The 27,083-nt window shown below is 43.9% G+C and overlaps 1 protein-coding gene across 1 annotated transcript in view; it reads right to left on the bottom strand.

Annotated features, from left to right (window-relative positions):
• PSD (pleckstrin and Sec7 domain containing) overlaps positions 1-27,083 on the bottom strand; it is a 318,145-nt gene that overhangs the window by 193,502 nt on the left and 97,560 nt on the right. The window contains exons 5-7 of the mRNA XM_030204993.1: positions 15,813-16,007; positions 9,804-9,884; positions 1,008-1,120 (exon numbers count right to left, since the gene is read on the bottom strand). Coding sequence (XP_030060853.1) covers positions 1,008-1,120; positions 9,804-9,884; positions 15,813-16,007 — 389 coding nt within the window. The remainder of the gene's footprint in view (positions 1-1,007; positions 1,121-9,803; positions 9,885-15,812; positions 16,008-27,083) is intronic.

Consider the following 27,083-nt stretch of genomic DNA (forward strand, 5'->3'; position numbering starts at 1 on the left):
GATGGGAGAAGTTTGCATTAACGCCCACACTTTTGAAAATTCCAGCATCTGCACAAAGGTTGGTCCTCAAAATCAGAGTGCACCAAAAGGCTGGTGTAGATTTTAAGTGCACAGATTTTCTGACATCATTTTCACTTTGAAATCCAGCATAGTCCACACGGATAAAAACAACAAGCATACATTTTACATAGGCATGCTGTTGGTCTGTCCACATAATTTTTCCCATATTGTGGGCTATTTTCAGATAGCATATTTAGAGGGGAAGCTATCAAGCTGGATTAGGGCAATAATCCATGTTATTAATCCTTTAAATGAAAACCTGACATTTACCCAGCTCCCCACTAGACCCCAGGTAAAATTAAAGGTAGTCCTGGGGAGAGGGAGACCTATGGATGTCGGTATGGGTCATATGTAAGGAAGTTCTGGGTGAGGGGTCCTAAGGTCAAAGGGAGCCTCCATTTGGGGGGGCACTCCTAGCTGGTGGTGTTCTATTTGGAAGGGGTTCTGTAATAAGGGGGGCTTGATGTTGGGGGGGCCACTTCAGATAGGTTTTAGCACGGGGGGCCCTTTGAGAAGAGGGTTTGATAGGGGTGTATGGAGGGGTGCCACTCAGGGGGCAGCTGCTTTGAACTGTGCCTGTCTCCTTTAGGAAGCAGCCCAGGAGCATTGGGCCATAGCTTTGCAGCCCCATGCACCCGGACCATGGTATAACATTGCTTGCGACGTTAATTGCAAGCAGTGTTCTGCATTTACCATGGGAGTCATCAACCCACAGTACTGAGATACCATAGGTTGGTGACTTCCGTGGTAAATCGAGGTGTGGCAAAAGCTCCCCTTTTACTGCACCTTGTTAATTACCCCCTCCTCCCTTACTCAGAAAAACCCAAGTAAACAGCTTTTTTAAATTGCTCATCCTGTGAATTCTTACGTGCCTGTACATATACGAGTCCATGGTCATATACCTATTCAACTATGTACTCTACTCATGCAGAAAGAATGGTCCTCACCCTCAGAAGAGATGGTGTTGTTGTTGCATTGGTGATAGCGCTGGGAGAAGTGAGCCAGCACCCGCTCACGCTCCTGAGTTTCTCCCATGAGGGCCAGTTCCCGCAGGAATGTCCTAGATAGAAAGATAGTCATCTTGGAGTGAAAAAGAAGCAGGTTGGAGTACCTCAGTGATCCTTTGACTTAGCTGAAAACTAATTACTAGCCAACCCCAAGAGACACTGACAATATCCCACCTTAACAACTGATCCCAGACACTGGGGCAGGCATGGCTCTAGCTGGCTTTTTTCACTTCTGCTGCTGAAAACTTTGCTTCATTTAAGGCAGTGGCATTCCTAGGTGGGGGCGGTGGGTGCGGTCCATCCCGGGTGCACGCCGCTTTGGGGGGTGCCGCGCGCGCCTGGCCTTCCTTCGTTCCATGCTCCCTCTGCCCCAGAACAGGTTACTTCCTGTTCCGGGGCAGAGGGAGCATAGAACGAAGGAAGGCCAGGCGCGCGCGGCACCCCCCCCCCCAGCAGCGTGCACCCGGGAGGGGGGTTCTTTCGCGGGGAGGTGTCCTTTCGCCGGGGGGGGGGTCGCGCTGCATCCGGGGGGCGCTGCACCCGGGGGGCGGGGCGCATCGGCGATCCACCCTGGGTGTCAGCCCCCCTAGGAACGCCACTGATTTAAGGCATCTGAGAGTCAGGCTGTTACCACAAATACAGTGGTTCTTAAGCCTCCCATACAACTTTTACATTTTGTTTTACTTTAACTTTTCAGTAATCACATATTACCTACAAACTGGGATACAAGGAAATTCAAGTAATATTTCAAGGAAATACAAATTCAATAATAGGAAATTCAAATATATATCGATCACCCACCAATAATTAAGATAAGATCAAGGAATCAGGAATGAAATTAAAGGACAGAAAAACTAATAAACCATAAGGAACAGCCCCAGATTACTCCCCAATAGCCAGCCCTTACAGTGAACACATGGGTCTATACAAGAATATCTTTTTAAAATTAAAATTCACAAAATATACCCCTATTGTGTTACTTTTGTATTTAGTTCTAAGCTTTTCTGTGAATGACATATATTACCAGGGGACAGGGGTAGACTGATCATATGGGAAACCGAGGGCCCAGGGCAGTGTGGGGCCCAGCACTTCCCTCCCACGGGCCCAGGACTTATTTTGTGCCCGTACCTTTTTTACCTGCTTCCTATCCATGACATCTGAATGTGGGGAGTGACAGATGCCGTGGCCACACACCCCAGTTTACCTTTCAACTTGTTTCTTTTGCATAGCAGCAGCAGCAGCATTTCAGAGAAAGTTGCTCGTGCCAGCCCTGGAGTCTCTTCTCTGCCGCATCCCTGTGGAAACAGGAAATTACATCATGGGCAACGTGGCAGAGAGGAGACTCCAGGCCAGCACAGGCAATTTTCTCTGAAATGCTGCTGCTGCTGCTACTGTGCTAAAGAAGCAAGTTGAAAGGTAAACTGTGGGGGAGCTGACAGATCGCGGGGGGGGGGGGGGAGGTTTGAGGGAGATTGAAAGGGAGAGGAGGTTTAAAAGATAGAAAAGGGAGAGATATGTCAGCTGGGCACTGGCAGCTTAAAGGCAGGAGAAGAGGGAGGTAGCAGGACTTGGGGAGGGAGGGAGAGGGGAGTCCCAATGATCCTTATTGCCTGGGTGCCCAGATCCCTGTCAAGGGACGATGCAATAAAGTGCTCTAGACTTTGCACATCAGTTGGCTCCACTGTAGTGCATCCAGAGCAAGTCTCAAAGCACAGGTATAGATATACTCTATGTCACGAAACGTCTAGCCACCTGCCTCGGGCTATCCCGCGGCCACTTAGAGGGTCTATCGCCAGCACAGCTCAGGTCCACCTGCACCTGCCGCTTATGCTCTACACTAGCACCCTCCTCCCACCTACTGGGTCCCAACCACCTCTGGGTGAGTTTCCTGCTCTCAAATTATCCCAAGTGATCTCACAGTTCCTAGAAAGCACTCACAGACCCAACACATAAACCAACAGGATTCTTAGTCAGTCCAGACAAGCAGAGGCAATAAACTAAAAAATGTTTATTGTCACTAAAAATTAGAACAATAAGCAGAAAGGGTGCAATCATCAAAACAATAACAGGTAACTGAAATATGGATCAATTATAAAACTATCTAAACATTGGTTTACAATCTAAATAGTACCTGGGGAGATCAGGACATATAGCTGCTCATATGTTATCAAATGTAACTTTATCCAGGGCTTTAGCAAAGAGATCTTTCTCTCTTTTCTCCCTGGTTAAGATTGGAGAAAAAGCCAGTACATTCCTAAAAGAATTGAGCTCCTGGGCCAATCAGAGCCCAGAACAACAAAGTTTTAAAAGTAGCTGGCCACTTCACTATAGATTACCTCTTATCTGTGTTAACTAAAGAAGGAACAGTCAGTTCTCTATAACAGCTTTAAACATAAACATGCACCACCTACTGGCCAAACTAGAGAAATCCACTTCAATAAATAATCAATACAGTTTACAGGCTTAAAACCAGTGGTGTACTGGAGCAGGCTCTCACAGGCTCTCGAGAGCCGTTTGTTAAGTTTTTAAGAATTTTGGGAGCTGGTTCTCCATGGCTACTTTAACAAATGGATCCCAAAATGTGGGCTTGGGCCCCTCCTGAATTCTCTTTTACTTTGCTGGCGAGAGAGAGCCCCCTGTTAACAATTTACCAGCACACCCCTGCTTAAAACCCACTGTTTTGTCAAACTCTCCCTTTGAAAAGTGATGCAAAATCCTTGGACTAAACATAGGCATGGACTTTGTCCCATTATGGACAACTTTCCCCTCATTAGATAGCTTGGCACCTCTATTAAGTGTAATTTGTGCACTAATATTAAAGAATACTAGCACTTATGTGGATAAGTGTACACTTGTATATATAAGTGCTACAAGCCCAATCAATGCTATTCTACAAATGATGCACACAACTTGCTTGGCATATAAATGAAAGGGACAGTCCCAGGGAAGGGAATGGGCAGGACCAACATCTGCACACGTAACTTACAAAACACTGTAAACTAAGCGCTCAAGTGCCACATCTGCTGTTGACATGGTGTAAGTGATCGCACCTAAATGTCGGCATGTGCATGATGATTTACAGAATCTTGGCACCCAGGTGCCAACATTGCCAATATAGAATTTGTGCTAAGTAAACTGTATCTAGGTGCCTAGTTTGGCACCCAGTTATAGAATTGGGCTCAGTGAGAGTTGCTCACAAGATAAATATTCAGAAAACTAGACCCATTGCTCAAACACCAAAATCTAACCCCCTGTTTTAGTGGCAACCTCCTTAAGGGGACAGACAAATTTTCTGTAGCGGAAAGTGATTCTCTCTCTTAGTTACATGCATCCACTGTGTATGTTTTATTGTAAACCAATCTAGTTAACAGAAATACTACTACTAATCATTTCTATAGCACTACTAGATGTATGCAGTGCTGTACAAATTATATACAAGTACTTTCTGAGTCCCTAGGGGACTCACAATCTAAGTTTTTTGTACCTGGGGCAATGGAGGGTTAAGTGACTTACCCAAAGTCACAAGGAGCTGCAATGGGAATCGAACCCAGGTTGCCAGGATCAAAGCCTGCTGCACTAACCATCAGGTTACTCTTCCACTTGTAGACAATAAATCATTCTGAACATGTAATGAAAAGATCCATGCCAAGCCCTTGTGGCTTTGGAGTGAAGAGCTTCCCCCAATCAAGTCCATCTGTTTGGGCATAGCCACCACTCATCACCCAGGAAGCCTCTGATCAGAGGAAGAATGTCCACTGCTACTGCCAGCATACTCTCAGGTCATCATAGCAGACCCATATCCCCCTTCCAGTAACATCTGGTTTCCCCCAGCATCACTAAGCCCCTACCACATGGCCAAGGGGCTTGTGTCTTCCTACTGTCAAAACCTTTTTTCATTGAGGATAATCATATCAAGGTACAGTCCAGCAAAAAGAAGCACATCTGATACTTAAAATAGAAAACTCACAATTACCATGTACTTATTTGACAAGGTGGGATTGCTCAAGAATTGTGGGGGGGGGGGGGGGGGGGGGGGGGGGGGTTGGGGAATGATGAGAACATTTATTATATCATCCATAAACTCTGGTTTCTTTCAGATCTATCTTTGGAAAGACCACATCTGTGGACTTATGAAGGTAATTTTATAAGAGGATGCCTATGTAGTCAAAGTGCACATAAGAACATTCAACATGTGTATTTTATAAAGGGAACATATATGCCTATAAAGGTTTACAAAATTACCCAGGAAAACTAGGTACATGCACTTATACCTGCTCTAAGAGGGTCTTTTACTAAGCCAAGGTAGCATTCTTAGCATGTGCTAATGATTAGCATGCACTAAACGCTAGAGATGCCCATATATTCCTATGGGTGTCTCTAGTGTTTAGCGCTTGCTGAAAACACTACTGCAGCTTAGTAAAAGATCCCCTAAAGTAGGTGTGTGTATATGCCAGTAAGAATAGACAGCTGTGTACTGATTTTATTTAAAAATTCAGCTACCATGTAATAATATTTTATCCCATAGAAAATTTGATAATATTGAACAAAAAATGGTGAAAAACATACAAATATTTATTTTATAATTTTTCATATATTTTTGGACACTCTCATGCAAAACTATTTTACAACCAAGCAGAGAACTCAAAACAAAGGGGCCTTTTTATTAAGGTGCGTAAAGATGTTAACGCACAGAGCAGCTCGCATAAGCACACCAGCTCTTCGTGCAGTGTCATCCTGTTGGCATGCGCAAATTTGCACATTAACCCCCTAATTCTCTAAACGTTGCTGAAAAATTGTGTGTGCAAATTTAATTGAATAATGAGCTAATTAGTGCCAATAATTGGCTTTTTAACAAGCAATTATTAGCACTAATTATATTTAATTGGCATTTACATGCAATCTGAAAAAGGGAGCGCGGAAATGGGCAGGTCATGGGCATAACGGGAGCATTCCTAAAATTTACTCGCATTGTTAAAGAATAATGGGGATACATGCCTACATTTGCACCACATTTCAGTTGGTGCACACGGCCACATCTAAAGATAGGCACAATTCCTGGGCGTAAGTGCCATTCTATAAACCATGCTAAACTTCAAGCGCAGCTTATAAAATAGCGCTATTTTGGCGTTGATTTTTTTGGCATCATATATAGAATCTAGCCAGAACTGCATATTGTTATAAGGGCTAGGAGAATGGGTAGAGAAGGCATATTACAGTTAACATGTGATACTTACCATGCACTATAACTGCAGCTGCTACGCAGGTTTACTTAGCATTTCCTCAATAGAAGGCGCAGGGGCCCTTTTACTAAACAACGTAAGTGTGTACGCGTGCCCAACACACATCAATTTGGAGTTACCGCCCAGCTACCACGTGGCCTTTGCGGTAATTTCATTTTTGACGTGAGTCCGCTATGCAAGCCGGAAAATAATTTTTATTTTCTGGCACACAGCAGAAACTGGGCGGTAATCGTCATTCTACGCATGTAGATGGTTACCACGTGAGACCTTACCGCTAAGTCAATGGCTGGCGGTAAGTTCTCAGACCCAAAATGGGTGTGCACCAATTTTTATTTTGCTACACGTCCATTTTCGGCAAAAATAAAAAAAGGCCTTTTTTTACAGGTACACCGAAAAATGGATCTGCACGCGCCCAAAACACGCACCTACACTAGCACAGCCCATTTTTCCGTGCACATTAGTAAAAGGACTCTGCACAGCCTCTGCACTAATTGCAACCAAGGTTAGGTGCACTAATGAGGTTTTCGGTGCTGTAATTGCAGAGGACACACAGGGCACGCCCCCCATAATTACCACCCAACCTTTGCACTTAGCACATTTTATGTTTTGCTGTTAAGGCACGCTAAATGCAAATACTTAGCACAGTTTAGCAAAAGACCCCTAAAGTCACAATAGCCTAAAAGATTCACGTTACTCTCAACATCGTTCTTTGCAATGTATATTTTGTTGTCAGCTGAAAATAAAGGGCCTGATAGATATGCAGTTGGCCGAAAATTGCAGATATGCAGATGGCCGTAAATTCAATGCTGGGCCATGCCTGGGTTCTGGCACTGAATTTCCAGGTAAAATTTGCTGGCTAACACGTGGAGGGGCATAATCGAAAGGGGCGGCCAAGTTTTGATGAGGACGTCCTCGCAAAATGTCCACATCCAGGGGTGGGGAAACTCCTATTTTTGAAACAAGATGGATGTCCATCTTTCTTTTTGATAATACGGCCAGGGACGCCCAAATCCTGAAATTTGGTCATCCTTAGAGATAGTCGTCCCTAGACTTGGTCATTTCTGATTTTCGGTGATAATCAAAACCAAGGACATTCATCTCAGAAACGACCAAATGCAAGCCATTTGGTCGTGGGAGGAGCCAGCATTTCTTTTTTTTTTTTTTTTTTTTTTTTAATATATTTTTATTAAAAGTATGAAAGGCATATAACAAAAACCAGTCAAAATTTTATCATCCAGGATATACGAGTTGCTGTTGCTCTGGTGTTACTAGAGAGACTTTACAGACATGTCATGTATGTTGCAACATACGAAAAATTTTGACTGGTTTTTGGAGCCAGCATTTCTAGTGCACTGGTCCCCCTGACATGCCAGGACACCAACTGGGCACCCTAGGTGGCACTGCAGTGGACTTCATAAATTGCTCCCAGGTACATAGCTCCCTTACCTTGTGTGCTGAGCCCCCAACCCCCCCTAAAACCCCCAACCCCCAACTGTACACCACTACCATAGCCCTAAGGGGTGAAGGGGCACCTACATGTGGGTACACAGTGGGTTTCTGGTGGGTTTTGAGGGGCTCACGTTTACCACCACAAGTGTAATGACTCTAGCGCTATACAAATGCTAATATTAATAACAGGCAGGGGGGATGGGCCTGGGTTCACCTGTCTGAAGTGCACTGCACCCACTAAAACTGCTTCAGGGACCTGCATATTGCTGTGATGGCCCTGAGTATGACATCTGAGGCTGGAATAGAGGCTGGTACAAAATATTTTTCGCCCATTCTGCCTCGCCTCACCCTATGCGTGGAATCAACTTCCTGTGGCCCTACGCCAAGCCCCCTCCCTACCCATCTTCAAATCCTTGCTCAAAGCCCACCTCTTCAATGTTGCCTTCGGCACCTAACCTTAGGCTGCCCCAATTTGACTGCTACTACTTGATTGTCTGTACATTTGTCCATTAGATTGTAAGCTCTTCGAGCACGGACTGTCCTTCTATGTTATATTGTACAGCGCTGCGTAACCCTAGTAGCGCTTTAGAAATGTCAAATAGTAGTAGTAGTAGTAGTAGTAAAGATGTTTTTGACAGTGGGAGGGGGTTAGTGACCACTGGGGGAGTAAGGGGAGATCATCCCTGATCCTCTCCAGTGGCCATCTGGTCATTTCGGGCACCTTTTTGTGCCTTGGTCATAAGAAAAACACAACCAGGTAAAGTCGTCCAAGTGTTCGTCAAGGATGTCCTTGTTTCTTTCGATTATGAGTCGAGGACGTCCTAGTGTTAGGCACGCCCAAGTCCCGCCTTCATTACGCCTCCGATACGCCCCCTTGAACTTTGGCCGTCCCTGCGATAGAAAGCAGTTGGGGACGTCCAAAATTGGCTTTCGATTATACCGATTTGGATGACCCTGTGAGAAGGACGCTCATCTTCCAATTTATGTCAAAAGATGGGCATCCTTCTCTTTCAAAAATGAGCCCAATAGTTGGTTAAGTGCAATATTTTGCACTCATCTGGCTATGAAGAACTGCATAAAGATATGACTGCATTTTATGCAGTCCTAGTGATGTGGTTATCTTAACCAGTTAAGTTCCAAATATTGGCAGTTAACTAACTAAGTGCCAACTTTGCCCCTGGAATGCTCTCAACAGGCAACTTAAATGGCCAGGAGCATCTCTTGGCTGTTTAAATCGTTTTAAATATCGGGCTTAAAAATTTCTTTAAAATCCAGTTTCTCTGAAACGTTCCTCCAGTTCCGAAGTTCTTCACCCAGTGGCACAAGCAGATGGTATAATTGGGGGGGGGGGGGGGGCAGGGGGGTTATAAGCCACTCAGAAGTTTATTGCAATAGGCAGGATGTCAAGTACTTAATAGACCTAGAAACCTGGATTGTTAACATGAGATAAATACAAATTGTTTCTGCAAAAACTTGATTAATGCAACAAGATATTTGCCGATATACTGTCTTCGTGTGCCTATGGATGAAGATCTTTGAAACTGGAGGAACGTTTCAGATAAACTGGATTATAAAAAATATATATATATATTTTGGGATGACAAGAAAATACATGCACAGAACAATGATGACAGTAAAATAAACCTTTTAGGTTATTATGACTTTGTTTTGAGGTCTCCGCTTTATTGTGAAATAGTTTTGCATATGTGTCTTCAAATTATAAAATAAATATTTTTATGTTTTCCATCTATTTTATAAAATACATGCTTAGGTGCCAAGCTCACCCTACTTTGCCTGTTCTCTGTCCACAGGAACACCTATATAAAGTAGCTGCTATGATTTCTTTCCACTAGCTATTACGTCTTTTTATATTAGGCAACATTTTAAGACCCTACTTGAGCGCATAAAATACTCTACTACATTCCAAAGTGCTATATTAAATTACTTCCATTACTGCTAAGCCAGTTGCTGCATTGCAGCCATACTCATGGTGCCCCCATCTCTTTGTAACAGCATTTTTCAAGAAGGCCTTAGCATCAGGACTAACCTAAGAGCCTGATCCAGACTCATTCCAGTGAACACAAAAAACTTTAGATATTCTTCAGCCACCATCTTGCTGAATTCATTCCTGTAAGACAAACGTACAGAGATGGAAATGTAAATGTACTTTTTATGGTAAACACAAGGAAGGATCATCAACTGCACTTGGCTAATGAGAAGACATCTTTCTGTTTATCAGCTTGTTTGTAATGATGTGGTTGAGCATACTACTCAGAAGGTTTTTTAAAGTTATGTAACACTGTCATACATTGATTCATAAGAGGGTTACACTCAAGAACCCTGTGATGTTGCACTCTATGAACATGGGCAAATTGTATACTTTTTAGTCACAGACTTTCAACCTACCTTCAACATGTAAGTACAACTTTCACCATGAAAATTATCTAAGTACAGAGTACCTGCACACCCTTGCACCTGCTTTCTCTGTGGGGATTTTCTCCAACCAAAACAATGGGCATGCTTTTGAAATACAAATGTATGCAAGTTGTTTCAATCCCCACCCTAGTCCCACCCTTTAAAATGCCTCTATTAAATGCTGGTAAAAAGTGCAGGCTGCCCTTGGTACCCAAAGAAGACAAAAGGTATTTCTGCCTGTTTGGAATAGTTATTTCCAAACTATCTCACCCAGGGCAGTACTAAATACATTCCAGAATGCAACAAAACTTTTTTATTGCTTAATGCTAGGATGTGTTGGGGTTCTCTGCCTGGGAGGAGGTTGGGGTTGGGGAGGGAGAGTAGGGTAGGGTACAGAAGTTATTGATACATTTATGTCATATAAGATGGCCTGGAGTCATAAGAGTCAAAACACAAACAGGGCAAAACCTCTACATCAGAAAGACAAAGCAGGAAAATGTAGAGGCTGATCTAGGGTTACCATATGTCTGTTTTTTCCCGGACACGTCCTCTTTTTGAGGACATGGCCGGGCAACCGGGCGGGGTTTGCCAGCCTGCCCGTTTGTCCAGATTTCCGGACAAATGGGCAGGCTGGTGGGCGGGCCCAGTGGTGTCCTATCCTAGCCTCCCCTTACTCTACTGCCCTGGTGGTCTAGTGACCTCTTCGGGGCAGGAAAGAGCCCCCTCTTTCCTGCCTGGAGCGTTGCCCTGCATTCTGTTCCCCTTGTAATGCTGAGTGCTGACGGTCCCAGCACTGATTCAAAATGGCCACCTTAAGTAGAGGAGTGTGGTAGCCGTGTTAGTCCACTCTTAAGGTTATCAATAGAAATCAAACAAAATAAAACATGGAAAAGAAAATAAGATGATACCTTTTTTATTGGACATAACTTAATACATTTCTTGATTAGCTTTCGAAGGTTGCCCTTCTTCGTCAGATCGGAAATAAGCAAATGTGCTAGCTGACAGTGTATATAAGTGAAAAACATTCAAGCATTGCTATGACAGTCTGACAGGGTGGGAGGATGGGGGTGGGTAGGAAGTATGCATGGGGACATCAAAGTATATCATTGGTATTCTAACAGGGTGGGTGTGGACAGGTGAGGGGAGGGTGATCAACAGAGACATACAGCCACCGAGAGTTGAAGTGGCCTCGCAAGAGGCAGTAAAGATAGGTAAGAGGAGGGGAGGCTAGGATACCCTTAGGGGGGTGTGACAGGGTGGGAGGGGTGAAAGGGTTGGGGCAATATGTGACAGGGGGCAGGGCATGTGTCCTCTTTTTGGGGGGACCAAATATGGTAACCCTAGGCTGATCAAAGGATGATTCCACCACTGGAGATGTTATGGAGGAACATTTTATTGATGCAAATGTTAAGGGACCCGACACGGTCCATGTTTCGGCGTATCATCTACATCAGGGGTCACATGGATAATTCATCGCATTTCAGCGGATGTCAAACCGAGAGTCTGTAATGCAGTCGGGATGATCGGAAATCACACGCAAATAAACTGCCACTGACAGGCTCTACACAAGCAGACTCCACAGAGCCTGTCAGTGGCAGTTTATTTGCATGTGACTATGGGATAAAATATGTCGGGTCCCTTAACATTTGCATCAACAAAGTGTTTCTCTATAACACCTCCAGTGGTAGAATCATCCCTTTATCAGCCTCTAATTTTTCCTGTCTGGAGTCATAAGAGTCTAGACAACAGGGCCATCATAATTGTATTATGAGGATATAGGACTGGAGATGGGTGGAAGCAGGGTATTATAAATCGGGATCATAAGCTCCTTTTGTCTTTTATGTTTTATGGTGCTTTGTTCGTTCCTGTGTTATAAATGCAGGTAAAAGTAGGTGTGTTGTTTCACACAGGGTAGACAATTTTCTCATAGCTCCTTTCCATGCATAAAACAGTGACCTAACTAGGATTTGCATATGTTTACAAGTGCAGTTTTCTGTGATACTTTTCATCCTCTAATTAACAACCTCAGTCTTTCCTATTGCAATCATTTCAGTATCAAAATGGCATTTGATATTTACCAGCTGTCTGCATATGTTGCCAATGAGTGCAATTTATCATCCCAGAAAAAATAAATGAACAATAAGGGGTGTAGTTATCAACATGGGCTACTGTTAAGACTTGTTAATTTACCACAACTTGAGCTATTTAGCACAGTCGCTATTTTATTTAATGAGACAAAGAGGCGTATTTTCAAAGCACTTAGACTTACAAAGTTCCATAGTAACCTATGAAACTTTTTTTTTGTTTCAATGAATATTTTATTTTCACCAAGAAACAGAATAATAAACAACATTTACCGCTCATGTCCATGTACATAATTATATAGACAACAGAAAGTTGACAATATTTTGCCAGCTTTGTTAACATTATTCAAACTGGGCTCCAACAAGATCATCCTAAATTTAAATCCTCACTTTTAACATTTAAACATCTCTTCCCCCCCACCCTTTACCCCATCCAATAACCCCCCTCCCCCTCTCATATCATCTCAATAAACTAAACCTACATAGAAATCTTTTCTTGCAATTTATTCCAACCACCCTTGTGAGTCCAGAAACAGTCCTTTCTCTGAGCTGTTAACCTCTCCATCTGCTACAAATGAAGAAGTCTCGTCCTTCCACATCACCACTGTAGGTGTCGCTGTAGTCTTCCAGCATGCAGCAATCAAGCATCTCGCAGCTGCCAGGCCCTGACTTAACAGTTTATCTTGCCACCAATTTAGTCCATCCCCAACAGACATACTTGCGGGGATTGAGGTAACTCAAGCTCAAGCTTAGCTGAAATTGCTCCAGTCACCTCCGACCAAAACCCGGATATTAAAACACACTCCCACCCAGTGGCATACCAAGGGGGGGGGCGGTGGTGGCGGTCCACCCTGGGTGCACGCCGCTGGGGGGGTGCCGTGGCGCGCACCTGTCGCCCTGTCTCCGAGTTCGCATGTGTTCACTGCTCCCTCTGCCCCGGAACAGGTTACTTCCTGTTCCGGGGCAGAGGGAGCAGTGAACAACAGATGCGAACTCGGAGCCGACAGGGCGACAGGCGCGTGCTGCGGCACCCCCCCAGCGGCATGCACCTGGGGGGGGGGGTTATTTTGCCAGGGGGAGGGAGGTGTCATTTTGCCGGGGGGGGGGGGGTCATGCTGCACCCGGGGAGGGGCGCATCAGCGATCCGCCCCGGGTGTCAGCCAGCGTTGGAACGCCACTGCTCCCACCACACATGCAAAAAGGTACCTCTAACATTCATACATCTCCAACACACATCAGACGCTTGGGGAAACATCATCTGAATAAGCTCAGGGGTATAATACCACCTAGTAAGTACTTTATAAGCATTCTCCTGTACAAGGACACACACAAAAGTTTGACTCACTCCACAACAGATCTTCTCCCAATCTGATGCTGTAAAGTTAAATTGCAAATCATGTTCCCAAGCAATCATAAACTTATGTTTGGACCACTCCCAACCCCTCATAAATTTGTAGTTCACCGATATAGGCCTGGGGGTCTTCTTCAACAGAAGCCAGTTATTCTCCAGATATTCCCCCTTACTAGGGTCCTCTCGCAACCCAGCCCTGTTGCATTACAAAATGCCTAAATTGCATATATGGCAAAAAGTCCCCCTTTCAGAGGCCATATTTATCTTGAAGATAGTCAAATGAGACCAGGACACCCCCAACAAAGGCATCCCGAAACCAAGTCAGCCCTAGTGTGGCCCACCTATTAAATACACTGCCCCAATAACCTGCTATAAACTTGGGCTCCCATCTGATAACCGCTAAGGTAGAAGTCTGGTTCTGACCCCACCTCTTCCTAACTTCAAACCATATTCCCCCCAGATGTTTCAAAAAGGATTAGTAACCCCTCTTAACCCCTCACCCCCCTCCTGGGAGTTCCAGAGTAGTGTACCCAATGACTTTCCTGGAAAAATATCTTGCTCCAGGCTCACTACTGCTTTATCCTGAGATCACTCCCAGTCAAGAATCATCCTCATTTGTGCTGCCAGATAATACCACTCTAAATTCGGTACTGCTCTACCCCCCTGCTCTGGAGCTCCCCACAACACTCTATGTCAGCTCTTAACTCCTTAAGCCAATTCACCATTTCAACTTTGGTAACCTCCCCGTGCTCCGCTTGCCCCTGCACATGCTCTTCTTCTTCCTCCAACTCAGAAAGCACCGGCGCCATGTTTATATTCGCCTCTGAATCACCCTCCGCACCTGATCTCTGCTTTTCTTGCTGGCGCGTTGTTAAACAGAACTTTTCTAAGCTCTTAAGGGGTGGCATTGTGGTTTCTTCTAACCGATGGAGAATAACCAAGTTCTTTTGGAGGCTACCATAAGAGAATTGCGCAAAAAATAAGCAAGCCCCACCGGAGCTATCAACTTATGGTGCCATTCTAAAGAGTGATGTCACTTCCTCACCTATGGAACTTTGTAAGTCTAAATACTTTGAAAATGAGCCCCCCCCCCCCCCTAATTACCAATAACTGAGGTTAACAGTGAAAAAAACACATCTTAACACTAGTCCACATTGATAACTTCCCCCCTAAGATGTAATAAAGTAAATGCAATCATTCATTAGAGAGGATACCCTTCATAAGGCTTACAAATCTATAGGTATTGCCACCAGGGGACGCCTGTATTTTTGATCATGGATAGGTGCATTGCTTATGCTGTAGTGGATTTGCCTTATAAACACACAACCCTATCAACTGAAGTTGCCATTTATTTCATTATTTGGACTGATAAACAGAGAGACGATAGGCAGATATAAAGCAGAGTCTAGCTTACCTTCTGAAGAGCCACTTTATATAAAAATTTAAGGCCCCTATTACCAAGCTGCGGCAAAAGGGGGCTTGTGTTGGCGTCAGCGCATGTTTTACACGTGTGCGGAGGCCCCCTTTTACCACAGCTGGTAAAAAGAAGGTCTCACTTTCCTGCAGGAAATAGCTGGGCTGAAGTAAAGCACTTGCCATGCAGCCATTTCGGGGGGGAGCCCTTGCCGCCACCCACTGAGGTAAGGGCTCCCGCACTAACCTGGCGGTAACTGGGCTGCGCGCAGCACTGCTTGATTATTGCTGGGTACAGTCTGGCGCTACAAAAATAAATTAATTTTTGTAGCAAAGGGAATTACGGCACGGTAGGGGTGGGAAGTACCGCCGGGCTGCTGCAGTAGCCTAGTGGTACTTCAGTTATAGCGAGTGGTAAGCCTGCGTTGGGCTTACCGCTGCTTAGTAAAATGAGCCCTATGTGTGATAGGGTTGTGCGTTTATAGTATTGATCAAATTTCCCTATCAGTTGAATCTATTTGAAATTATCATGGTATGTAGGGCTTATAGGAGTATTTATGTAGATTTCTCTACTGGTTATTAACAAAACACTGAATCTGAGCTGCCAAGTAATTCCATTTGGGTTTCTTTTAATATTTTCTAAGTATCACGCAAGACAATAAAATGGGAAATTCCAGAATGTTTAGGAGGATTAAAGAACCAGGACTGGCTCAGAGTGTCTCTCTCTCATGGCTTAGAGTGGATTGGCATTTCTGCTGAATGAATAGCAGTTCCTCACAATACCCACACGTACTTCTTCCCCAGGTGCCGGGCCACATCTGCTTTCTTGAACCCATCCAGGTTGTAGAGTCTCTTGGCTAGGCGTTGTGCAGCCTCCTGGTCAGCCTTGTGCCCGTTGGATAGCGTATCAGTGCTGCCCAGTGCCAGCTGCTCAGTACTGTCCATCTCTGACTCAGAATCTGAGACTAGAGGGCTCAGGGGATGCTCACTGCAATAAATGGGAGAAATCACAAAGTCACATAACCCAGACAACAGGGCACACAAAGCACATGGAAATAGCAGCTTTCTAAAATCACTGTGGCATTCAGTATTTTTTTTAAACTCTTATCACTTCAAGCTAAATTAAATCCTGATATTCAATGCTGGCCCTTACCTAGGTATCCACACTAAATATCCGAGTCTTTGATAGACCTCAGACGGTATCGGACAATTAACCAAGCATAGTTAGGACTGCCTTTTGTATTGTCTTACTTGCCAGGTTCGTTTTCCAGGCACCAGAATTGAATATCAGCAATGCTTGGATAACTTCTGGGTGCAAAGAAAAAAACAACTGGATGAGACCAATATAATTCTAACCAGGGGAAACAATTTATTGAGAATACTATAAATATGTAAGATACAAAGGCAGATAAATCCAAAATATCAAGTAGACTGAATGGACTTGATACAGTCCTGCATTTTGACGTCGCAAGCGCCTGCCTCAGGAGTCGGAGATATTTCAGTCCAGTTGAGAATGGAAAATTGTCAGTCAGTAAACGGCACTACAGAGATATCAACTAATAAGTCACACTATAACAAAGCTGTAACACCTTCAAAATGATGAAACAATAACGTGTAGAAATGAGAATGTGGGATACAAATGTAATAATAATAATATAAAGAATGGATGTGTCACACATATACATTCTCATTTCTACATGTAATTGTTTCATATTTTTTGTATTCTCAATAAATGGTCTCCCCAGTTGTTTTTCTTTGCCCTTGTGCTGTGCTCTGGGGGCAGTCTTCTTCTTTTTCATTAACATTCGGGTGCACCCTGAGCCTGCTCCCAGACCACCAGGGGCTAAGCAGAGTGCATGGAGACACTCTCCAGGTAAGTGCTGCTGAAAATCTGAGTATGACCCAGTCAGCCTCTCCAACCCAGATAAAACCTACTGAATATCGGCTTGACTATTTTGATGTGTATCAACCTACCCATATATTAGTAGTAGTAGTAGTATATGCTGCTATTTATGGGGTCCTTTTACTAAGGCGTGCTGAAAAGTGGCCTGCGCTGGTGTAGACATGTGTATTGGACGTGCGCAGGTTCATTTCTCATCACACCTGCAAAAAAGGAATTTTTTGACCGAAAATGGACGTGTGGCGAAATGAAATTTGGCACATGTCCCATTTTGGGCCTGAGACCTTACTGCCACCCATTGACTTAGCGGTAAGGTCTCGCGTGTTAACCGGGCGGTAATTGTCAGCACGTGTACACTACCAATTACCACCCAGTTAGCACCATGTGGTAGAAAGTAAAAAATATTTTCAGACACACATATCGGACGTGCGTCAAAAATGGAATTACTGCCCGGGATTCGCGGTAGCTGGGAAGTAGTTCCATATTGACATGCGTTGGACGTGCATAGGTGCCTACGCACCTTAGTAAAAGGGCCCCTATATATGGAGATGCTTCTTAAATAAGGACCACCGTAGCTCTGTTGAATTTACACAAAGTCATTTTAAGCTTCCTATTGCATTCTGTAATATATTTCAATTTTCAGCAGATATCAGCATTTAAAGTTTTGAAAGCTTTTTTTCTGAAGTCACAGTCTTCATTATAAATACTATATGTGGTTTTTATACTTACATTTCCAAAGTCAATTAAAGCTGTTGTATTTAAATCTCACTATCTCCCTGACAATATACCTGATCACCACAAGTCTCTCACTGACATCCTGATAACCACTGGCCAACAGTTCATCCTTAGTAAATTGTAAGAATAGTACAAATTTAACCATTCACTTCTGGTGGCATTCAATTTTTATGTATCAAAAATTGGGACTGGCATCCGCCACCTCTTTCGGCCTACTTCTCAAGAAATGCCGAATATGGTCCCCTCTGGAAGAATATCTGCAAAAATCAGACTCCAAACATAACATCTAGTTGTAAATTCAAAACTATTAAGGGTCTCAAGCTTTCAACTTGTTAGTGACTCTGGACATTACACGTTCATAATGTTAAAGTGTTTTATTTTACTATAATGTTTAGTTTTTTGTATTCTAAGCAATATCAATCCTGTGACATTGCTTAAAAATTTATAAATTCAATAAAAATCTCATAAATGCTACATGTGGTCCCACTACTCTTTATGAGAGTTTAATTTAATATGGCATTTATATTCTTGATACCCCCACAGAAATCTAGTTTAGAGCAGATTACAACAGCACACAAACAGATCAAATAACAAAACATCTTATCATCAAATATAAACATCTTAATATGCAATGAAACGGGCGCTAGCAATGTAATGAGTTCCTGCCATTAATGTTTCCACGGTTGTATTCTGAATATAATTGTTGTTTACATGTGTAAGATTTCTTTATATACAATATTTTTTGTGTAAACTGGGCTACAATGTGGTAAAAGTTTTCCTTGTTCAGGCCCTTCAATCAGTTAACAATCACATCAGAAGAGCTCCTTACTCGTGAGAATGCAACATACAGTTGCCCATGTGAGAGACTGAGAGTGACAGTGTGTTTTACAGACAGTGTAAGAGAGAGATACACAGAGTGATTGAGTGTGTGTGTGATGTCTGTGTGTGTGTATGTGTGTGAGTGACAAAGTGATTAAATGTTTGTCTTCCCTTCCGTTCTGTGCACTTGCCTCCACTGATGTTCGTACCTCCCTGTATATGATTGTTTGTTAGAGATTCAATCCACTCCACTTCCCTCCTCCAAGTTCCGTTCTGTCTGATTGGTTACTTGTTCCTGTGACGTCGCGTTTGTTTGCTTGGCAACTATGCAGCATTCCGTTTCCTCAACGTGAGGGCGGGGATAGTGAGAGCCAATGAAACGCTGAACTACAGACTTACAAACCCTACACTGCCACAGTGCCACAGAGTCAGCTTCAGAATGTTGGAAGTGCTTTTTATTATATAGGATTACACCCATCAAAATCAAAAACCCAACACATTAGGTTATTACAAACCCAAACTTCTTAACTCATCAGTCAACCCTTATTTACCTTCTTTGAAAAACATTATACAAACAGAAATCAAAATACACCAGGAGAAACATGAGGTCAGAGCAGTATTATTCCATCCTTCCTTAAACCCCTACTTAACGCCTCAAGGATCAAATAGTTCATTCTGAGGGGCATAACTCTGCAAATGGGCGGAGCCAACCATATTTTCGAAAAAGATGGCCGGCCATCTTTTTCTTCGCTAATACGGTTGGGCCCGGCCAAATGTCAGAGATGGCCGGGTTTGGGATGGCTGGCATCGATTTTCGGCGATAATGGAAACTAATGACGGTGATCTCAAACCCGGCCAAATCCAAGGCATTTGGTTGTGGGAGGAGCCAGCATTTGTAGTGCACTGGCCCCCCTGACATGCCGGGACACCAACTGGGAACCCTAGGGGGCACATCTAAAAATTAAAAAATAAAAATAGCTCCCAAGTACATAGCTCCCTTACCTTGTGTGCTGAGCACCCCAAATCCCCCCCCCCCAAAACCTACTCCCCACAACTGTACACCACTAACATAGCCCTTAGGGATAAAGGGGGGCAACTAGATGTGGGTACAGTGGGTTTGGGGGGGGGGTTGGAGGGCTCCCATTTACCACCACAAGTGTAACAGGTAGGGGGGATGGGCCTGGGTCCACCTGCCTGAAGTGCACAGCACCCACTAAAAACTGCTCCAGGGACTTGCATACTGCTGTCAGGGAGCTGGGTATGACATTTCAGGCTGGCATAGAGGCTGGCAAAAAAGGGTTTTTTTTGGGTGGGAGGGGGGTTGGTGACCACTGGGGGAGTAACAGGAGGTGATCCCAGATTCCTTCTGGTGGTCAATTGGGGCTCCTTTTTGAAGTTTGGTCATGGAAAAAAAGGGACCAAGTAAAGCCGGCAAAATGCTCGTCAAGCCTGGCTTTTTTTTCCCATTATCGGGTGAAGCTGGCCATCTCATTAGCACGCCCACGTCCTGCCTTCACTACCCTACCGACACGCCCCCTTGAAGTTTTGCTGGCTCCGCGACGGAAAGCAGTTGAACCCGGCCAAAATCGGCTTTCGATTATACCGATTTGGCCGGTTTCAGGAGATCGCCGGCCGTCTCCCGATTTGTGTCGGAAGATGGCCGGGGATCTCTTTCGAAAATGAGCTGGTCTGTCAAAACTTTACTACTACAATTTATTTCTAAAGCACTACCAGCATTGTGCAGTATTATACAGACACACAAAAGGAAGACAGCCCCTTCGCAATACAACTTATGTGTTACATCTTATGAACTCCAGAAAGAAACTCTTTTTTGGCACAACGCAAGTACTACGATGAGTATTAGCAGTAAATTTGGTTTAAGAGTGAGGTTCATTTCTGACATTGTTGTGCATGTCTGAGGATTGTTTCTGTACATTTGTACGCCTCTGTCTTACATCTCTTCAGATGCTTTACAACTCTCAGATATTTCAACACTTTGCAAACCACAAGAGACTCCTGAAGCAGGCCTCTGCAGCCGAAACACACTTTGTGTTGAGTCCAGTACTTTTTATGAAATAAAACTTCTGATGTGAAATCTTTGATTTTGTCATCATCTTTGTTGTCTTGTTCGCTGTGCAAAACTAGCCCATTTGAAGAAATCACTCCCTTATAATCTAGTCAAAACAAACATGTGAGGTACAAGAGAACCCAGTAGAATGAGAAAAGTGGTAAGATATAACATGCTGTTCTGCTTAGAGCCAAACTCTACCTCAAATTTAAGGTCAGGTAAAAGAGAATTCCACAGTGAAAGGGCTTTATCAGTAAATGTTCTTTCTTGAGTGGTTGAAAGTATGAGCTCTTGTACTGGAGAGACCTTTAGCTATAAATATTGATTGGAAAGAGAATGAGAGGGAAAACACTGTTCCAAGTGTAAGATAATGTGAGACAATATCCCTTAAAATACTAAAGGTAATTAAAATTATTTTAAAGAGAACTCTATATTTCAAGGTACAAGTTCTACTAAGCATGCTATTATCATAATATCTTCCTAGGTTACTATCACATTCAAAATTTCTATCTACTGGAATACACAAATCTTGTAAAGTAATATCCAATTACACTAATTTCCCTTATGCCACAGCCATCAAAGTCATGAGAATATTGCGGTGACTTTGATGGCTGCAGCATAAGGAGCATATCCTTGAAAAAGTCAAGAGGTGAAACATGTTGCATGTTGGATAACACAGCCCCCTCGCTGATTTGTTCTTCAGGAACGCTTTTTGAAAGCTAAGTCTTTTATATTATCAGTCTATCATATTACAAAGTATTATTGAATTTATTTGAACTCAATGAATATAATCTATACCTCTAAGACCGATGACAAGAGAACACATAAAGCTTAGAGCAATGAACATTTGAGAGCTCAGAGTGGTGCTGCTGATGTCTGTTAGTTAAGAGGTCGATGTTTGAAACTTGTTAATCCTAAACAGTGGTGGATGTATGACATGAGATGACAAAACAGCATATGACAGTGGTAGCAGACAGACACACACATAGCTGGGGCTGCCATAGAACCTCTTCTGGCCCTGAGAGAAGTAGAACACTGACACTTCCTGTCCCCAAATAAAGTGTACATCAGAGGGTTCTACTGCTCTCAGAGCTGGAGAGGTTTCTGTGGTGGGCCCAGCTGTGTACATCTGCTACTGTTATCGCACACTGTTTTGTCTTCTCAGCCTGCCTGATAAAGGTAAGGACTAAGGAGCAGGAGAAGCTGCAACAGGAAGGGAAGGAGGGGCTTGACCACATGGGGACTAGGAGATCAGACTCTGGAGCTGGAGGGGTGAAGAAGAGAGGAGTAATGATGAATTACATGGGAAGTGGCAGAGATGATGTATGATGTTGGGGCAGGAGGAGAGGGGAGATGTTGGATCACATGGGGGGAGGGAAGAGTTAAGGTGAATGTGGGGCAGGGTAGGGGTAGGAAACAAAGATGAGAGAAGCTGGAATGAAAGTATGAAATAACAGGGCTGATATTCAGGACACAGGAGGTAGCTGGGCTGCCTCCTGCAGTCAGTGCTGAGCTGGGCCATTTCTGGTGACCAGCACTGACTATCCGGTTTATTTTTGACCAGTTTGAACTTAACCGGCTAAGCCAATATTCAGCGCTGGCTGGTTAAGTTTAAGCTGACCAAAGATATACCAGGTATTCATACAGCCACATTTGACCACTTACTTGGTGCTGAATATTCCCAGCTAGCCTGCTATCATGTGATAACCGGCTACCGCTATCCACTGACCAGCGATATTGGATAGCCAGCTATCTTTTTTTTTTTTTGTTACATTTGTACACCGCGCTTTCCCACTCATGGCAGGCTCAATGCGGCTTACATGGGGCAATGGAGGGTTAAGTGACTTGCCCAGAGTCACAAGGAGCTGCCTGTGCCTGAAGTGGGAATTGAACTCAGTTCCTCAGTTCCCCAGGACCAAAGTCCACCACCCTAACCACTAGGCCACTCCTCCACCGCCAGCTATCTTCAGCTGAATATCACCAGATAACCAGCTAAGTATTATTAACTGGCCCCGTGTCATTCCTGGCTGGTTAACTGGCTTTCAGTATTGGGGGGGGGATGATATTAAATGAGCTGCTTTTATCATGGGGGTGGAACCAGGGGTGTAGCTGAGGGTAGAGCTAGGTGTGATGTAGGAGTGGAACTTGCACCCCCCCCCCCCCCCTCCCCACCAACAATAAACTTTCCAAGTACCTGAACACTGTTTACATGTGTGGTGGATCCGGGGCACTTGCTTCCTACAGATTCATTCATGAACATGCAGTTTATTTGGGGGTAGCGTTTATCCGGTGGACTGTCCCCATGAAAAACTGCAATAATCTATTTTTAACCTATACTTACAAAGCACATTCTTTAAATTTTGTTATATATTGTAAAGCTCCCCTTGCCTCTGAGGGGAACTAAACACTTTGGAGGGGTCAGAAAACCCTTCCAGCAAAGGAAACACACTCCAGAGTATATCTTTTCTTCTTTTATAATAATGCTAAAATTTAATAGAGTAAATAAATGATTACAATAAAATTCTTTTATCCCAGTGTTACAGAAAATTGAATTCTTATTTATATAAATCTAAATTTCAGCATAAGCAAAATAAAATATCCCTCTGGTTTCTTTCTGTGTATTTCCCTGGAAGCTTACAGATCTGATTCTACTACAAAATGTGTCTAATTTCTTAATGCCTATTATATCTTCTTTTTCTTATCTGGTATTCTTCAACCCTGACCTCTAAGGTCACCTTAACATTCCTCTTTCATCATTTGCCCTCTGCAACCTCAAATCATCCCTGAATATTTACCACTCATATTTGTCTTTCACTGAAAGTGCTTCTCTGTATTATGTCCAAAACCCAGTGGCGTACCAAGGGGGGGGGGGGGGGGCGGTCCGCCCCGGGTGCACGCCACTGGGGGGGGTGCCGCGCGCCTGTCTGGTCTTCGTTTTCATGCTCCCTTTGCCCCGGAACAGGTTACTTCCTGTTCCGGGGCAGAGGGAGCAGGAAATGAAAACGAAGAGCCGGCAGGCGTGCGGCACCCCCCCCCCCCCCCAGCGGCGTGCACCCGGGGGGGGTCTTTCATTGGGGGATTGGGGGTTCTTTCGCTGGGGGGGGGTGTCGAGCTGTTCCAGGGGGGGCACTGCACCCAGGGGGGCGGGGCGCATCGGCGATCCGCCCCAGATGTCAGCCCCCCTAGGAACGCCACTGCCAAAACCTGTTTGAAAACAAGCAGACACTTGTTATGGCTCATTACTTGGGCTAAGCAAGCCTGCCTGTTGTTGACTTGTCCCTGAAAAGGCCAAGAAGACAGGCTAGCCATAGATCACAGATAAGGGAAAGTTACATATACAAAGATGGCTGATCTGTGTTGAAAACCAGACAGCTCTGTACTAAGCAATGTAGAATATCATTTTAGAAGATTTAAGCACCACTTACATGTTGAAAACACCAATTAAACATATATACACATGTAAGAAACAATTTCAGAAAAGTCACTGCTTATATGTTTATACCCACAGCATGTGCAGATTTTAAGGGGATCTACTCTGAGTATTGTAATCCCCACAGGCACTCTCATGTGCTAAGGGGCCCCCTGGTGGCTCCTATCCAACATCCCAAGCCTGCAGTTAAAACCCACTAGAGCTTTACCTCTGAGAAAGATTCAGAGACAGTTCTCCCCTATGGCACTCTGTAACCTCAGTCTCTTCAGTTGGGCTCCTCCTTCAACTCAGGGTGACCATTCCTCATTTATCATAATTTCTTAGAATCCTTCTGTGAAACATCATTGGGAAACAGGTCACCTTTCTGGTACCCCTGAGGCGCCCCTGTCACCTTTCTGGGGAATGCAACCCTTGTTTCTCAGCCTTCACAAACATGCAAATTAGATACACCCAATGCAAATCCACTCTAATAGCATCCCAGATCCAGTCTTGTGGGGAATAACTTCTTTCCACCAACAGTTCCTCTGGCTTTCCTTAACTGAGCCCACTTATTTGGGAGACCTGGGTTTCAGTTTAAAACAGCCTCCTCCCCTGGATAGGACTTCCCACTCTCACTGTAACTTTACAGTCCTGTCCTCCACCCCACAGCTGTTAGTCCAGTTCAATTGATATGCAGTTCCCTCTGGCCCAATGTTCTTTCCACATGAGCGTTTATAACAGTTATTGGCTCCATTACTACAATATCCATAGCAAGGCGAGTACCTTCTGGGTTTTTAGAAGGATCCTTCTTTCTCTCAGCTTCCAGGTGGCTTCCTCCTCCAGGCTCCATCCATTCAGGACCCCACTTCCTCTCCTCCATTCTCTTTTTGGAGTGTGCTCTTTATATGGTGGTTAATAATCCTCCCCACCTCTTTAGTTCCCTCCCCTGGCTCTGGAGGGGTGTGGAACCTTCTCCTGGGTGCATTTTCTCTCAAAGGGGAAATCTCCTTCTATGGGTCCTCCCTGACCTCTATATGCCTGGCATTTGCTGGAGCTCACTCTAGTGACTCCTTCCCCGCATTTCACTTAGAGCTCCCTCTAGTGGTCAGTTCCTGGCATTTTACAGGGTTTTCATTACAGGAGCACCCTCTGGTGGCCTCTTTAGGGTACAACAGTCCTGTGTTTATCACAGTATGGTTTAGGTGGACCTAAGAAGCATGGAGGTCAGTCTAGAAATGATTTCTTTTATGTGAAGGCCTTTTTATGCAGATTAAAGGGCTTTTAATAGAATTACCCCAGGGTTAAGCACATAAAAATACAAGCAGTCACAAGAAAAAATATACTTTTATGCAGTCTGTGCATAAATGTGTTCTGGGGTAGCATGTGAGCAAATTGAAGGAAAGTTTATATATTTATATTTTGCTCACACCTTTTTCAGTAGTAGCTCAAGGTGAGTTACATTCAGGTACACTGGATATTTCTCTGTCCCAGGAGGGCTCACAATCTAGGTTTGTACCTGAGGCAATGGAGGGTTAAGTGACTTGACCAAGATCACAAGTAGTAGCAGTGGGATTTGAACTGGCTACCTCTGGCCAGTGCTCTAACCACTAGGCCACTCCTCCATGCCATTTGGGATTGACATGCATATTTTATAAAACACCTTCAAGCACTAACATTAATGCCTCCTCCTAGGCACAGTGTTGGGCAGTAAGATATTATTAAGTAATGTATTACTAGTAATATATTACTTTTAAAAGTAATGAGTAACTGTAATGATTACTTTCATGCAAATGTAATGAATAACTATAATATATTATATTTTTCAGTAATGAGTAATATAATGTCTAGTTACTTTATATAGTTACTTTTTAGTGACACCCATCCAGTTTTCTTTGTGTCACTAGGCCCATTATTGGGCTGCTTCTGGTTTCCATCAAACTTCCTTTTGAGTGAAACTGCTGAAGCTTGCAGCACAAGGTGATAAAGAAGGCTGGGTCTTCAACATTTAAGCGTTCTGTTTATGTCAATTTTTTTGATTTAGTGAGCGAAAAAGATAATATTTCTGTTAGGTACAAGTTATGTCCAGTAAGCCACAAACCTGAGAGTGATGGAATGGTGTCAATGCCAGCAAAGAAGCTAAATTTTGATCAATCAACTGATTTTAGCCATGACATCAAAGTGTTGCAGACTCAAGTGAATTACCTCAGCATGAGCTTTATCATAGAAGATATGCAGGCATTCAGCACTGTCGAGCAGCCAGCTTTCGTTAAGCTCGTCACTGGGTTGCAACCAATGAGATTGGTTAAGAGTTGGAAAACTCTCGTTGGACGTCATAGGGATAAATTTGGCAAAATGAAGGAAACACTAACAGCTCATATGAGCAAAACGCCATATCTTTACACAAGTGCCAATATCTGGACAAGTCATAATGTTGGCACTTGCATCGCATCTGTTCCTGACACACACATGAACAAAGAATACTATGACAACCTTATAAATTGGAAAAATAATTTTGGCAGAAGCTTTATTAACCAATCAAAAATTCATAACCAACACAAATAAAAATGATATTATCAATATTTCACTGCAACCTTCACTTTTCTTATTACCTTTTATAAAGCTAGTCGGTATCGGCCTAGCTGCACATATTTATTCCATCAAATGTATTAATACTCCATGAACCACCTTGTAAAGTGAGACCTGCAGTGACGTCAAGGCCTCACTTCTGCCTCTGGTAGTTTCGCACACAAGCAGCTTACACTGTAAAATCCATATAGCCAATAAATTCATTGTCCTTAAATGACGGCTGCTTGAAAAATTCTCATTTAAATTACCGTATTTTTCGGACTATAAGACGCACTTTTTTCCCCCCAAATTTGGGAGGAAAATGAGGGGGTGCGTCTTATAGTCCGAAGGTAGAGATTTGGCTGGCTGGCTGGCAGGCCGCCCGCCCGCCCTCCCTTCCTCCGAGGTCGGGATCGCCCTCCCCCGGCCCTGTCACCACTTCTCCCCTTACTCACGCGATCTTCCCTGGTGGTCTAGTGACGTCGGGGCAGGAAAGAGCCCTCTCTTTCCTGCCCAGTGTGCTGCTCTCCATCCTCCTGTATGCAGCCTGACGGTCTCGGCGAGATTC

Source organism: Microcaecilia unicolor, chromosome 5 (assembly GCF_901765095.1).
Source record: "Microcaecilia unicolor chromosome 5, aMicUni1.1, whole genome shotgun sequence".
Lineage (NCBI taxonomy): Eukaryota > Metazoa > Chordata > Amphibia > Gymnophiona > Siphonopidae > Microcaecilia > Microcaecilia unicolor.